The sequence below is a fragment of the Balaenoptera borealis genome (genome assembly GCF_965194805.1).
Source record: "Balaenoptera borealis genome assembly, chromosome: 17".
In the NCBI taxonomy this organism is placed as follows: domain Eukaryota; kingdom Metazoa; phylum Chordata; class Mammalia; order Artiodactyla; family Balaenopteridae; genus Balaenoptera; species Balaenoptera borealis.
Genome location: NC_138876.1, coordinates 39667305 through 39682311, shown reverse-complemented (window position 1 = coordinate 39682311; position 15007 = coordinate 39667305). Strand labels below are relative to the sequence as shown.

The following is a 15007-nucleotide window of genomic DNA, read 5'->3' as shown; positions in this document are numbered from 1 at the left end:
CCAAAGGAAGAAACAGGAAAGAAGGAAGGGGTGACAAGCCCCAGGCAAGTGCAAAACATAGGAAGGCAAACTCTAGGAGATCTCAAGGCTCGAGAATAATCCTCTTCGTCTTGATGCTCTGCCTTCCAGACCCACTGAAGCAGTAGTCTGCCGCCACAGCTTTCCCAGTGGGGGTCGAATCCCCAGGGCTCCGGTCCCCTGCCCCAGCAGAGCCGGGTGTTGGTCTTGCCCTTTGAAACCAAGGTGGAGGCAGTCCTCCTCCCCTCCCCCCATGGCCCTGTGGTGGAAATGACAGCCCGGATGATCTCTGAGCCACCTTGGGGTCCTTCTTCCTATGTCTTAAAGGATAGCAAATGTTCACAGTCAGGTAGCTCTATGGTTTGGCCCTGTAGGGTCCAGGAGGTCCAACAGTCTTCAGCTTCAGGGTTAGAATTTCAACATATGAATTCTGGGGGGACACAGACCTTCAGTGCACAGCACCTGCATACCTTATGCAGGTATGACCAACATAGTTTGGCCTTTCCACAATGATGAAAGTTCTGATAATGCAGAGTGATTGGAGTATGAAGATAAAATATTCAAAATATAGATAGGTCAGGGAATGAAGGGGGATTGGTCGCTATGGCATTCGCTTTCTAGGAAAAGTCCCCAGTGTTGAACAGTTTTTCTAGCTATTTGCCAACTTTCTTTTTCCTACCACTTCCTTCACATAAAATCTCAGGATTTTAGGTTTAGGGAGAGCTTGGACCTTAGGGAGCCCATCCTTTCTTTCAAGGGTGCTGTGCTGTAGTGCAACTTAAGTGGCCACTTGGGGCATCAAGCCTTTTACACACACTGAAAATACCAGAGGCTATGGGTGGTCCCCCTGAGCTCTGGAACCTGGCTTTACAAAGATGGAGTAAGAATACAGCCCAGAAAGAGGAGATGATGAGCTGCATCTCAGATTTGATACCAACACAAGGTCTATGGCCACCAGAGCCCCTAGGGAAGGTGAGTAGGTGACAGTTCAGGTGGTGGTCACCGTCACCCCCCTCAGCCTTCTACCTTCTGTATCCTGTGAAGTTCTGCTGCTTACTTCCCGGCCATCACTTGATGCCATGAACATTATTGTTCTATGCCCTCTATTCCTATTTCTCATCTTGTCTGTGCCCTACCATCCTTTTTTTAAATTTTTATTTTTAAATCAGTCAATCAGAACATAGTACGTGTGCAGGAAACGGATCAATCCAAAGGTATGTCTGTTCTTCAAGTCTCCAGCTTTCCTTGGCTGTGTATTAATTGTTTCCTAGTTCTTCACAGCTTCAAAGGTTTCTTTTCTGCTTTTTTAAAAATTTAAACTTGCTATTTCTGAGAGCCATTTTGGAAGTTTGAGGATTCTCAAAGATCAGTCCCTCCATAACCATGATTTTACAGATATCCCTTCTGTGGAGCTTTGGCAGGAGCTGGGCTTTGGGGCTTCATTAGCAGCTGTTTTTCTTAAGGTTCCAAAAGCCCTGAAGGTTGGGGGATTAAATCTGTTGGACGTGACATTTTGCATGATTTCTGCTGATTTTTCCTCTCTTCCCTCATGAAGACATCTAATCTTCAATGTCCACTTACCTGGCTGAGTCTCTCATGGTGGGACTGGGCTTTTGTTTTCCTCTTGGAAAGATAAAAGTTGTTTGTTTTATGCTTTTCTTATCCTGGCTGCCCGGACTTTGTGATACACACAAAGCGGGGAGGACCCACAGGGCTCATGTAGTTCAGCCTTCTCCGTTTACGGCTCGGAAAGCTGAACCCAAGGCCGTCAGTCACCCCTGAGCTGCCACCCGGGCACTGATGCCAGCCTGATGTTAGGGCTCCGGCTCCCACACATTCCTGTACTCGACGGAGTCCTGGCCTTTTCTCATACGAGGCCCATCGTGAGGTGTTTCGTCTCTGTCTTCTACATGTTTCTATCTCCCTCTGCTTCTTCTTCTTCTCTCTGTCAGTCTCTGGCTTTTCTTTTTCCCAGGAGCGCAGTCTTAGGGCCTGAGTTGGCCTGTGCCTAGTGTGCTTTGGACCCCAGGCCCAGCGGCGGTGGTTGTGCCTTTGCTCCTCTGGATCCCAAATGTCAGCCCGCAGATTGATCTGAACCTTCTGCCACCAAAACCAAGGGCTCAGGTTTAGAAAAGGACAAAGTCCATTCAGCATTCTGTGCAGGAAGGATTAGGATGTTAGGGAAGCAGTGCTTGGAGGAACTGTCTTGCAGCCACGTGTACAAAGCAAACACAGTGTCAGCCTTGTTTTCTAAAGAGCCATTTGCTCACACTTTACATCAGATTAGTAAAACTAAGTTTTCCACATTAAAGAATGCTGTTATTGAATATTTTTTAAATTGGGGGTGGCCTTGGAGGGTGCCATAGAGATGATGGGGGAGCTGGCAGGCACCGGGAAAGGGTACTCCTGGGCATGTGGCTGCCCCCCACAGCTGGCATTCAGACTACAGCCTTTGCAGGAGCCATGATGCTAGGTGGATGCTTCTCCGAGTGGAATGGACACGACTCTCCTTGTTCCAATCTCGTCACCTTCTCTTCCTCTCTCCCCACCCTTGGCACAAATTCTCAAATTAAGTAATGGAATGAATGGGAGCAGTGGAGCCCAGCATTTGCCTTGTCCTTGAAAGGCAGTTTTGGGGAAGTGCCCGCAGTGGATGGCATTCCCAGAATGGCTCTGTTTTGGCAACTTCAAACGCATTTATCCTTGACCTAGTAAAGGCTGCCCTGAATGTTTAAGTATAGGCCTAAATTTGGTTGTGTCCATATGTCTCGTATGTGTGAGTTTACATATGCTCTCTGTGTGCTAGAATTGATCAGCTCCTACAGGAGGGGGCCCTCTGGTTCTTTTTGTACAGAGTCTAGATAGCAAAGAAGACCCTTGACTTTCTCCATGAGGTTTATGACAGTCAGGATGCTTTTGGCCACAAGTAATAGGAAACCCCTTTCAAAATGGCTTAAAGAATATATAAAATGTTTGCTTTCTTACATTACAGGAAGTTCTGAGATAGAGTGGTTCAGGGTTGACTAATTCAGCAGCTCAGTGACACGTGAAGACCCAGGTTCTTTACCTGTTTCTGCTCCACCATCTTCAGCAAGATGCCTGTGCTTTGCTGCCCTCATGGTCTTGGGACAGCTGCTGCACTGCTGAAATGTAGTCACAGACAGTGTCCAACAGAAGAGGAGGTCATGTCTTCCGATGCATCTTTTTAAGAGTGAAGAGGCCTTTTCTAGAGACCCCCAGCACACTTGCCCTCACTCCTCTTTGATTAGGCTTGGGCCACATGCCTCCGCTCCAAGCAGACCTGAGGACAGGCGTTTACAGTGGCTGGAGGACATCAGAGGCACATGATAGATCTCTAGTAGATCTGAAAGAATAAACGAGAAACAGGATAACCTCCATTGGCTTAGAATTTACCCCTGAGTTACATGGGGGAGGAGTGGAGACTCAGAATTTCATTTGACAGTCAACAGGGTGAGTGGCGGGGTGAAGTCTAGAGTTCCTTCCTTCAGTCCTACAAACAGACATGGAGAGAGACCCTGAGGGGAGACCTTGGAGGGAGAGGGTCTGTTACCTACGCCCGCTTCTTTCCTGCTGTCTTCTCTCCCATTCTCTCTCTTTTGGTTCCCTTGAAAAAACTATTTTAAATGCCACGTCCACCTCCTCATAGTAACTGACACTCAAGTGTAAGTGTAATTTTAACTATGCCACTGTGTCATTGGAGTGTAATTACAATTGCATCACTCTGTCACTGGAGTGAAATTTAGAAACCTGTTGCATCTCCAGCTGGCTGTGAGATTTCTTTCAACAGGTGACTTCTGTGTGCTTTTCCAGCTCCTGAGGGCCTCCATGGACTCTTCCTGCCCTTCCCCCATGCCCCGACCCAAACCACCACAGCCTTACCCTGTACCCCCAGTGCCCGGCCCAGAGTGGCCTCTCAGTAAATATATGTTGAATTAAGAATGAACCTGCCAGGAAAAAAGTTCACAGAATTAGCCCTCTCTTTTCCTTTCCTCATCTGCAAGAGGAGCGCCATTCAGCACTTCTTCAAGGTATTTTGAAGAGAGTGAGATAACTAATATTTCTTGATTTTCCTGAGTTTATCCTTCTCTTTGTCCTTCGGCCTCTTCTGATTTCTCTGAGCTGAGATAGTGCGAATCACATCTCCTTGACGCATGAAGGTGATAAAAATGAGGAAAAAAAAAGGTACTATGTCCCCCCATTCTCTGTCTCCTGCTCCACTACTTTTTCTTGTAGAAAAATTCTTTCCTAGGTTTGAAATTTGCTTAGAGATAATTTTATTCATCTTTTCTAGGTTTTTCCTAGAGGAATTTAAACTTTCAAATCATACAAATCAAATATCTTGTGATTTTATTTGTCAATTATACCACATAAAGCTGAAAAAGAGATAATAAAGAGAAGAGGCAGCCTGAGAGGACCCGAGGGCACAGACGTGCAGCTGCGAAGATGCAGCTTCTGACTTTGGTTAAAAGGGTCCTGCCTCCCTAGGGTTGGTCCCTGGAACTCCGTTATTCGTGGATATGACAATAGATTGCTGGCTAGTCAAGCTGTGATCTTATGTTTTGACTTCTGAGGAAGTGTTTTAAATGCTTGCTTTCTCAAGGCAGAGTCGTTTGGTTTCTATTTTCTTTTGAAATAAAACTTGCTTTTAATATCTGATTGAAAATGATGTATTCTAGACATAGGGACTGATGAGAAAGTAAAACATGTAATTTTTCAATGTGCCTTGTAAGAAAACCACCTTTGTAAATAAAACCAGCACTTGTTTCTCGATCACCACCCTGAGACACCTTCCCCATCTCTCCTGCATAACTGAATTGAAGACCCAGACTCTTCCAGGCAGCTTTTACCAAATAAGAAATATAGACAAGAAGCCCACCGTGAGATGGGTCACCCCTACTGATGTTCTGGCCATAACACTGGGCAGAGGAAGACCACTGAGAAAATAGTTTGCTGGGGAATAAGACCTGTGGGAAGGTACTGGGATGAGGTAAATTTTCCAGGAAGGCTAGACTCACCTGGGCAGGTGGATGCTGTAGGCGGCTTTCAGGGTGACTTGACCAGAGTAACCAAGTGTGGGTGACCTAGTGAGCGTAAGTATCAAGGCTTCTCATACAGGAAAACACCAGCCTCATCCTTGATATTTTAAAAAGCAAAATAGTATTTTCAGCAATATTATTGTCTTTGATGGTGAAGAGGCGACTCTTTGTGAGTAAAGCTACAGGCATGTACTTCTGGAAATACTACATGAAAGCATTCAGAATTTCTTCTCAGAAAGTAGAGGACAGATTGGATGACTGAAGTAAGGCCTGGATTGGGTTTTAAAGTTAGCAACTGAAAGGTCACCTAACATTCCAGGGCCTTATCTTGCCTTTTGTAGGCGAAAGGCCCCAGTGATCTCTTCTCACCACCTGGTTCAGGGCAGAGCTCCTTGGTGCTCTGCTGTCTGTTCTGAAACCCACCGCATCAGATTTCTGAAGCCTTCCTCAGATCAAATGCAAGGCAGAAAGGACTTTTTTTTAAATTGTATTTTATGAGAAACATTTATGAAGTAATATTATGATGTATAAATGGGATATTGGAGAAGAGAGGAAAAAATTCAATAGCAGCAAGTCAAGATAAGCCTTTAAAAAACCAAACTGCAGTGCAGTAAGATGAAAATTCTCTTTCCAGGCCCTGGAACGTGTGTCTTGTCTCTGGAATCACAGCCGGACAGAGAGAAATACCCTTGGGCTGAAGTAGTTACCTGTTAGGTTAAGGAGAGCTTAAGGCCCCATCAACCCCAAATTCCTCAACCACTCTACCCTCTTATTTACTCTGGAGCACACTGCTTAGGGTTAGATATAAGAAAGGGCCGAGTTCTGTTTTCCAGAGGCCGCTCTTAAAGTAATCACAGGCCAACGACGACTTTGGAGGCCTTTCTACTGGTGGATGTGAGGCGCGGGAACGTGTATCAGTTCCCTGCCCTCTCCCTCACCTTGCTTATCAATTCCACATCGCGGCAGCGCTAAACACCACTCACTAGCTTGCTTCTCTCTTGCCCCTCTCCTGGCCCCGAGACAGTCCTGGCTCAGACCGTCAACTCCTCCCCTCCCCCCTCCTCCTCCTTCCAAGCTGGCCCAGTTCTGACAGTTGATGGGAAAGTGCACATGGGCTCTCAGACCTGAAGTGGAGTCCTGTGAGCATTGTGACCCTGGGTGAGTTCCTTATGCCCCAGTGTCTTTATCTATAAAATGAGAATGATGGTGGTCCTCTCACCACCCCACTGCCAGGTACCGACTGGGCATGGAATTCTGTTGCGAGCCAAATAATAGATCATAAAATTTCAGAGTTTCACCTTATAAGAAGAAATCATAGAGAAAGCTGGGGTCCCACGTTATGTCTGAGAGGTTAATTCCATAGTTTGGATGGTCATACAGAGTGAAGTAAGTCGGAACGAGAAAAACAAATACCATATGCTAACACATATATATGGAATCTTAAAAAAAAAAAAGGTTCTGAAGAACCTAGGGGCAGGACAGGAATAAAGACACAGACGTAGAGAATGGACTTGAGGACATGGGGAGGGGGAAGGGTAAGCTGGGACGAAGTGAGAGAGTGGCATGGACTTATATATACTACCAAATGTAAACTATATAGCTAGTGGGAAGCAGCATATCACAGAGATCAGCTCAGTGCTTTGTGACCACCTAGAGGGGTGGGATAGGGAGGGTGGGAGGGAGACACAAGAGGGAGGAGATAAAGGGGATATATGTATATGTATAGCTGATTCACTTTGTTATAAAGCAGAAACTAACACACCATTGCAAAGCAATTATACTCCAATAAAGATGTTAAAAAAAAAATAGTTTGGATGAAGTAATACTTGCAAACCAAACTGCTACCATAAGACAAGTCATTCCTGGTGACAAGTCAAACTATTAAAATTACTTAAAAGAAGACAAATTTAGCCATCAGTTTTCCAATAACTTGTGAAGAAATTTAACCAGGTTATGTTACCTGGGAGGGGATTCTGGTTTCTATGCTTTGCTGTGCCTTTTTTGAGAAAACAGCTGATTAAAAAGAATACAGGTGTCCCGTGCTGTCTGAGCCTTTGCTGTCAGAACTCAGAAATCGAACAGGCACAGATAAACTTTCAGACAAATCCCTCACTTATCTGAGCTCTCTCAACTTGCCATCCAAAACTCAGACACCATATTATTTTGAATAAAGTAGAGTCCCTCAAACTTAACTCATCTTCTGATCTCTCCTCATTTAAACTCAGAAACTGAATCAATTTGGAGGGTAGAGGTACTTGTAACTGATATTACTGAAATGAACTTGATTCCTCCAAAGAAAGCAGTTAGAATGTTTCAGTGTGGTCTTTTTAAGAAGAGATGGGCCCTTTAGAATGAGTCCCAGAATAAAGTTTACAGTGTAATGTTTGCTGCAGAGAGGATTCCTGGTCATAAGCAATAGAAGCTGACTCTGCTGATGCAAAAGCCTGTTCTCCGATACTGACCGGCTGGAGGAGTCCTAGGAGGGCTAGGAAACCAGGCCCCAGGCTAAGCTTCTAGGATCTGGCGGCACATCACCCAGGCCTGGTCTCATGAGGGAGCCTTGGCTACGGTCTGTCCCAGCATCACGTGTACAGACAACTCTAAATGGAACTGCCTCTGCCACAGTCACCAGTGCCACCTTCACCAGTGTGAGGAGTGCCACCTCCCACTAGTGTCCCTGCTGGCCAGGGCCAAGGGGAGACAGGGAGGGAAAGGAGAGCTCTGCATACTTACCTCCACTGTCACCCACTCCTGATGTTGTATGGCGTGGGTGCGACTAAAGGACCAGGACCCACTTACAAAAAAGCTGAGCATCAAGCTCTGGCATCTCTCCTGGAGACGTGGGATCACAATGCTAGAAATCCTCCAAGTGCAGGAGAGCGTGGGCAGCCCCAAATAGGTCAGGTGCCCTCTAGAACAATGGTCAATATTTGCGAGCTGTAACCCTTCAGTCGGTGGTAAATCAGTTTAAGAGACCAAGGCCCAGCTTACTTGCGTTCCTCTTCTATTATTATTTTTTAATGAAATAAAACAGAAGACAGAGTATTGTTGTATCACTTGAGTAAGAGTAAATTTCATCCTGTGAAACTTTGGTTTCCCTCGTGTGGAATCTGCATCTGTGTATCTGAGCTAGTCAAAGGTATTTTGTTACCACAGGTCATCAAAAGCTCCTGCACCAGCGTGTTCCACTGCTCCAAGGGTTTGCTTTCAGTGTCACTCCCCGTTGCACTTGTTTTCCAGGCACGGTATTTCTCTCTTTTATTGTCAGAGCCCCTCAGTGTCCCCTCTCTTTCTCTTTCTCTCTCTCTCTTTCTCTCTCTCTCTCTCTCTCTCTCTCTCTCTCTCTCTCTCACACACACACACACACACACACACACACACACACACACGATGTCCACTAGCTCCTGGGGGGCTGTGAGGTTTCTTGTTAATGTCCAGTAAGTATTACATACAGTTAAAGGCTGGCCTGGTGACCTACTCGCTGTTACAACATTGTGTCCACGGGAAATTAGGATCTGAGTTCGGAAGACAAAGCTTTAAAAAAAAAAAGCCTCTGTTGAGATTGGTGCCTGTTACAATTGTGGGGAATGGTTGTTACAACGTGGATAAAACATTTCAACCTAGACTTTTGACCCCAGAGTATTTATGTAGAAAAAAAAAATTGAACAGTGGAGAGCTTTTTTTTAACCCTTTATCTCTGTGGAAATCAGCATCACTGTCTTTATTTTAGTCTTGGTTTGAAAGCAGTCTGTTCTGACCTTGTAATGTTATCTCTGCAGGTCCGTTTACTCGACCTCATCCGGCCTTGTGGCGAATGGTTTTTGGTGAGTTACCTATTAGTCGGTTTAAAAATCCATTCTACTTGAAGCAAATCTTTTTCTGTATATTGTAGCAGTTTTCCTTACCACTCTACTGTAAAACTTAATAGCTTTTTACTTTTTGGTGTTCCTGATATCAATTTTTTTATTAAAATGCTCTGCCACAAAAAAGTGCTGGTGACAGCTGAAATTCTCAAACACGTGAACTGTTTTCAACCCCCCGCCCCTACCCCTCTCACCACCCCGCCCCCATGCTGTTGTCTGTTAATGCACAGGATTTGACATGAGGGAATGTGGCTTGTTCTTCCTGACGTTGCTCTTCGCTAGTGCAAGCTCACGTGCATCGTATGAGCACGTTTGTCTCGTCAGCATCCAGGAGAGACTGAAACCCCGGCAAACTCCCCCAGTGTTGTGAATGGGAAAGAACTTAGAAAAGGAGAAGTCTTAGCAAAGAGCCCTGATTTGAACTAAGGTTTAGTGATAAGCATCTCATATAAATGTTGGATCTCTTATGGTTACTTGATTTCTAGTCCAAAGAGTAAAAAACCACCTGAGTGGATTTAAAGCATATCTTCAGAACTTCAGATATTGGCTTCACCTTACCTAAATAATCATCAAATAAATTATTCAAGGTTCAGAAAATTTAATCTTATGCAAAAGGACCGAAAAATGGACATTTTGCTCAAGTTTGTTTATTTTTCACCCTTCAGAGATCATAGGCAAATCTCTTTGAATTTAGTAATGAATCTTGGTCGTTCGCTCAGCAGGTGTTCACCGAGTCCTTCTGCGTGGGTGGCTGCTGTGGCCCCGAGGCTGCAGGTGGAGGGGCCCCGGGCAGGGAGGGCAGCTATAGCAAACACACTATGAAACAAATCAATAATCAAAAAGTAGCTGATGTCAGGAAGCGCTAGGAAGTTTATTAAAACCACAAGATGCAATAGTGACTAAGTAGCTGCTTTCACTTTCAGGTGAGGGGTGGCTTGAAGGAAGTGTGCTTAAGCAGAAACCCGCCTGCAAAGAAGGATCCAGGCAAAGATGCAGGGAGGAAGGCCAGGCTAAGGGCAAGACTGCCAAAGTGGTCCCCAGCTAGAAGAGGCTTGGTGTGTCCCCAGTCAGTGTGGCCGGAGGGTAGCAGGCCTCGGAGTGGTGAGAGAGGCAGAGCTGGGCACAGATGGGACCCCACAGGGCTTGTGAAGGGCAGGAGGAAGTCATGGGAGGATTTTTTTTTTTTTTTTTTTTTGCAGAGAAGTGCATGATTCATTTACATTTCTTAAAAGATAGTCCTGGGTGCATTATACTTATAGCTCATGGACTTAATATTGCTGCTTGAAGTTGTGTCCTTTTTAGCTAGTTGGCTACATCTGAGTTTTTCAGATTTCAAATGGTCCATCATAAGTAGTGAGGAGTTTTATTTCTTCCCTGGGATCATGGAACACTTGGATAACCTGATGAGAACTATAGACCCTTTCCCAGTACACACATGCTCACACACACACACACACACACACACACACACACACACACACACAGAGTTCTGTGTATTATATCTGGGGCTTCAGGGATGTTGAAGACCAACTGTGAACTCTAGGTTAAGAGCCTCCTGCTGCACAAACACTTTCTTTCTGTCTTAAAATAATTATTTCAAGAGGGTGTAGTAGGGGGTGTTTGAAGTGAAAATCAGTAAAAGTAGCTGGTACATAATATATAAGAAGGTTATCATATAAGTTTGCCTAAAAACACGTGTGCCCTGGGCCCCGGGATGCATGACTGAGTCAGCCGTGCTACTCGCAGGCCCCCCGAGCTCCCTGAGGACCGGGAGAGGCCCCTTCTGAAGGCCTGTGCTGTAGCCGCTATGGAGAATTTCAGCCACGGACATTCTCTCCTCTGGAGCAGCTCCCTGGGAACTGGTGCCAGCCCACTTTGGATGGGGTACTGTGGTCCAAGGTCATTTGTATCACAGCGTCTAGATGTTCTACATACGCATTTTCATTCTAGCAGGAAAAGAAGTGACAAAGCCACTGGTGGCTGGTTCTCAAGTCTTTCTAAAATGTATTTACAGGCTTTTGCCTTCTTAAAGTAGATTATTAACTGTCTTTTTTAAACGATATGGGGTGATTATTAGGATACCAATTACGATATGATGTGACAGTAATGTGATGCCCACAGGGACTAAGGTGGGGTGTAAGATGGGGATGAGTGACCCTGGGCCACCTCTCGCCTCCACACCTGTCTCTGTCTCTACCCCAAACTGGCCTGTCCGCCTGGCTTCGCCCATCTCCGGTCTACTCTGCACCCAGTGACCAGAGTCCATTTCCTGAAATGTTACCTACATCATCTGATTTCCCCATTTGAAACACATCAGGTGCTCCTTCTTTGACTTAAGATCAAGTCTGCCGTCTTCGCCGTGGCCCCGAGCCCTGACCATCGCTTCATAGCCGCCTTGCTCCGTGCCCCTCTCTGCCAGCACCCAGCCACGTGCTGGCTCCCAGACCTCATTCCGGGGACCTGCCTGCTCGCCTCTGCCTGCCTTCCCTGCCTGAATGCCGCGTCCAGTCCTCCACGCTCTGGCCCGTGGTCTGCCACTCCTCCAGCTCTCAGCATCAGCATCAACCCTTCTCAGAGAGGGTTACTGACTCCTCTCGGTCTGAATTAGGACCGTGTGTCAGACTCTCATCACAGGAAAGACCAGCTTGTCACGGGGGTCTCCACAGCCCATGTTACAGCACCAGTGTCCGCTTTGGGCCATGAGCAATTTGAGTACAGCGTGTGTTGTGCGTCTGACACCGGCTCTCTCCCCGACTTGAGGATGTTTCTATTTCCCTCAGGGCTCAGCGTGCTCTACTTCCTGTTCCTGGTGTTCCTCCTCTTCCTGAACTTTGAGCAGGTTAAATCCCTGATGTACTGGCTAGATCCGAACCTTCGATACGCCACAAGGGAAGCAGATATCATGGTATGTACTTGTCTGCTGTGTCTTAGAGAAACTGGTTGACTCTTGGGTATAGGAGGTAATTGACTTCACGTTTTAAATTGGTCCTTCTCCATACTTCCTACGTAGATATCTAAACACCAGGTCTCTGGGCAGGTTGGTGCAGTGCGTGGTTCCATGAATGATACAGTCCAGGGAAATGAATCCTCTCCTGGCCCAAAGCGGGTGGTAGGAAGATGTGAATATTATCATCCAGCAGCCGTGGGTGGGAATTGGGCCTCTGACACTTGTAAGCTGTAGGACCTTGGGCTACGAACTTATAGCCTATTCCCTCTTTTGTAAAGTGAAATAATACTTATCTTGGAAGTTTATTGTGAACTAAACGAAGGCCTAACATGATGCCTCGCACACACCAGGTCCTCTGAGGGCGGCTACTCCTGCTCCATCAGTGTCACCCTTGGCCCCTCTGCTCCCTGACCCCAGCCCTGATGCTGTGATTCTTCCCGCTTGCTTGCCATGAAGGGGCCAGTTGTAATGATGGAGGCCATTTCATTCATTATTTTTATTAAATAACAATAAATACTTTTATTCTGGGCTAAAACTACTCTGTACTTTGACTTTTAGTGAAGAGACTATTTTATACTGTAATACTGTTCCTTTCCTTTTTCACTTTTTAAAGTGCCTACCATTTAGTGCAGATTGAAGAAACACCTAGTGATGATCAGAATAGGAGAACAGGCATTTGGACCGTAGATGGGTCCTTGTTTAACAAGCAAAAAAGCAATACAGAGGGACTTAATAAACTGTCCAAGAAGTGATCATTCCTTATAGCATAGTTGAGATTGGTCAGACCCTTCTTGGAATGGTGTTTCCAGATTTTATCTTTATCTTTTATAAAGGGCAAGCTAAAGACAAAAATAAGAATGCCAAAAATTATTTAAAAGTGTCAAGGAGAAAAGTCTGTCTTGGAGTTTCTTCCTCTAAGAAAGAGAATGGTACAGGGTGATGTACAGCTTCTAATGATGCTGTTAATGACAGTTACAGTGAGGTTGACAGCAGTTGCTCATTGTGGATTGTCTGCTCTGCCAGGCAGTGTGCTGGGTGCTTTATATACAGTCTATATATTACTGTCTCCATTTTACCAAGGAGGAAATAGAAGCTTAGTATAAGATCCCTCTGGGTCCAAAACCTACATTTCCCCCTAGGCCTGTGCCTCAAGCATATAGTTATTATAATAGCAAGTGTTTGACACTCACAGGCATCTTACAAAATGGAGATCAGGAGAAGGATATCCCAGATTATATTTCTCCCAACAAGTTTCTTGGGTTTTTAAGCAAAATTGGTCATATTACGAAGTAAACTAACTTCAGGTGGATTTGCTGTTGTGTCTCTCAGTCTTGTTCTCACAGTCAGTGGGGGGAGGTTGAATCTAATAATACTTTGACATCTGCCTTCCTTAGGAATTTGACATCACAGGGGCATCCGATTGTCACAATTACAGCCCCCAGAGAGCTGAAACCGGCATTTAAAACTAGTTTTCAAGGATTGGCTAATTCTTTCTTGCCAAACAAAGCGTGAGGCTGTTTTCAACTTCTGCAGTTCCAGGTGGTGGTAGACCAGCCTCAGTCTTCTCCATCTCCAATCCCTTATCACTTTTTACTTCCTTAAAGGAATCTTTTACAGTTCTGTTCATTGATGGCTCTAGAGAAACGCATTCCCTTGTTAGAACCTGTGGTAAGGAGGAGCGCCTTTATGCAAGACAGAAGCCTTTAGTTGCCTGGCTCCAGGAGCCCTCTGCCTTCCCATTTCTTCAGCTGCCGCCTATTCCTAATCCTGGTACCAGGCTCTAGTCCGTGCCTGGTATCGCACATTGAAATTCAGACTCCCTTTTCCCTTAAAATTAATATTATAACTTGGAGTTGGGGGTGGGGGACAGTCATTGAAATCCTATTAGAGGCAGTCTTTTGTGTAATTGGAAACTTTACTATGTTCCTAAATATTTATTCTATTCAAAAATATGTGTTCTAAGCTTCAGACGAGCTTTGTGAGCACATCCGAATTGGAGATTGGGTGGTCTGGAGCAGCAATCTTCCATTTAGTAAATACTCCCTGAGCTTTTCCTCCGTGCTAGACACCGTGCTGGTGGTAGTGGGGAAGAGGGTAGGCCCAATCGCTCCCTGTACCGTTGGAGCTTAGACTCTACAAGAAGGCAAATTAAACAAATTATTGTTGGCTCTTTTTCTAAGTGAGTTGTCTAAGACAACTCCAATAATTTTTTAAAATTTTATCAACACAGGCCCAATCTTGTTTCATTCCACCCTCCCCCTGCCACCAACACACACATATCTTACATTATCAGACATTATATCCAAATATATGGATTTTTTTAAACATAACTACAATGCCATTTTCAGTCACTTAAAGGTAACAGTATGCAGTGTTCACATTTCCCCAGTCACCTCGTAAAGTTTTTTTTACAGTTGATTTGTTCAAATTAGGATCCAGACAAGGTCCCCATATTGCCTTTGTTGCAGCTCTTAATCTGCAGTCCCTCCATACCGTTTTTCAACCTCGAAGTTTGTTTGTCAAAGAAGCCACATTGTTTATTTTATGTAGCTTCTCGAGTCTGGATTTTGTAGCTTGCATTTCCAGGGTGTCATTAACGTATCTCTCTGTCCCCCTGTATTTCCTGTAAACTGGAAGTTAGATGTAAAGGTTGGATGGGGTCCAGATTCCAGTCCAGTTTCCATGGCAGGGCTGCTCATAGATGTTGCTGTGTATCACACTAAGAGCCACACGGTGTCTAGGTGTCTCTCTTTTATAACATTAAGCTTGATCATAGGGTCAGGAGGTCAGCATCAATTGTAAGATGCACCATCAATTACAAGTATGACTTTGGGAAGGGGAAAAGGGAAACCTTATATTATATGTGCACCAAATATTGTAATATGTTGAAATATCCACCCAATTCTCAAAATGCTAAATGTGAAAAAGATGTGTCCTAGAATCAAGAAAGCACAATGTGGGGGAGAGGAGGGCTTCTGACGCTCGGAAGGGCCCACTCACAGTGAGGGAATCAGCGTGGACAGGGAGAGACCTTCGGGGGGTTGGGGGATCAGAGGGGAACGCAGCCATCGTCTCGCCCGCCTGCTTGGCCCCAGGCCTGAAACTCTGCCCTCCAGGGTCCC

The 15007-nt window shown here is 45.3% G+C and overlaps 1 protein-coding gene across 2 annotated transcripts in view; it reads left to right on the top strand.

Annotated features, from left to right (window-relative positions):
• PTDSS1 (phosphatidylserine synthase 1) overlaps positions 1–15007 on the top strand; it is a 64972-nt gene that overhangs the window by 13572 nt on the left and 36393 nt on the right. Inside the window, exons 3-4 of one of the 2 annotated variants that reach the window (XM_082364367.1) lie at positions 8855–8899; positions 11719–11843. In XM_082364367.1, the coding sequence (XP_082220493.1) occupies positions 8855–8899; positions 11719–11843 (170 nt within the window). The remainder of the gene's footprint in view (positions 1–8854; positions 8900–11718; positions 11844–15007) is intronic. The other variant, XM_082364368.1, reaches the window with a different exon arrangement.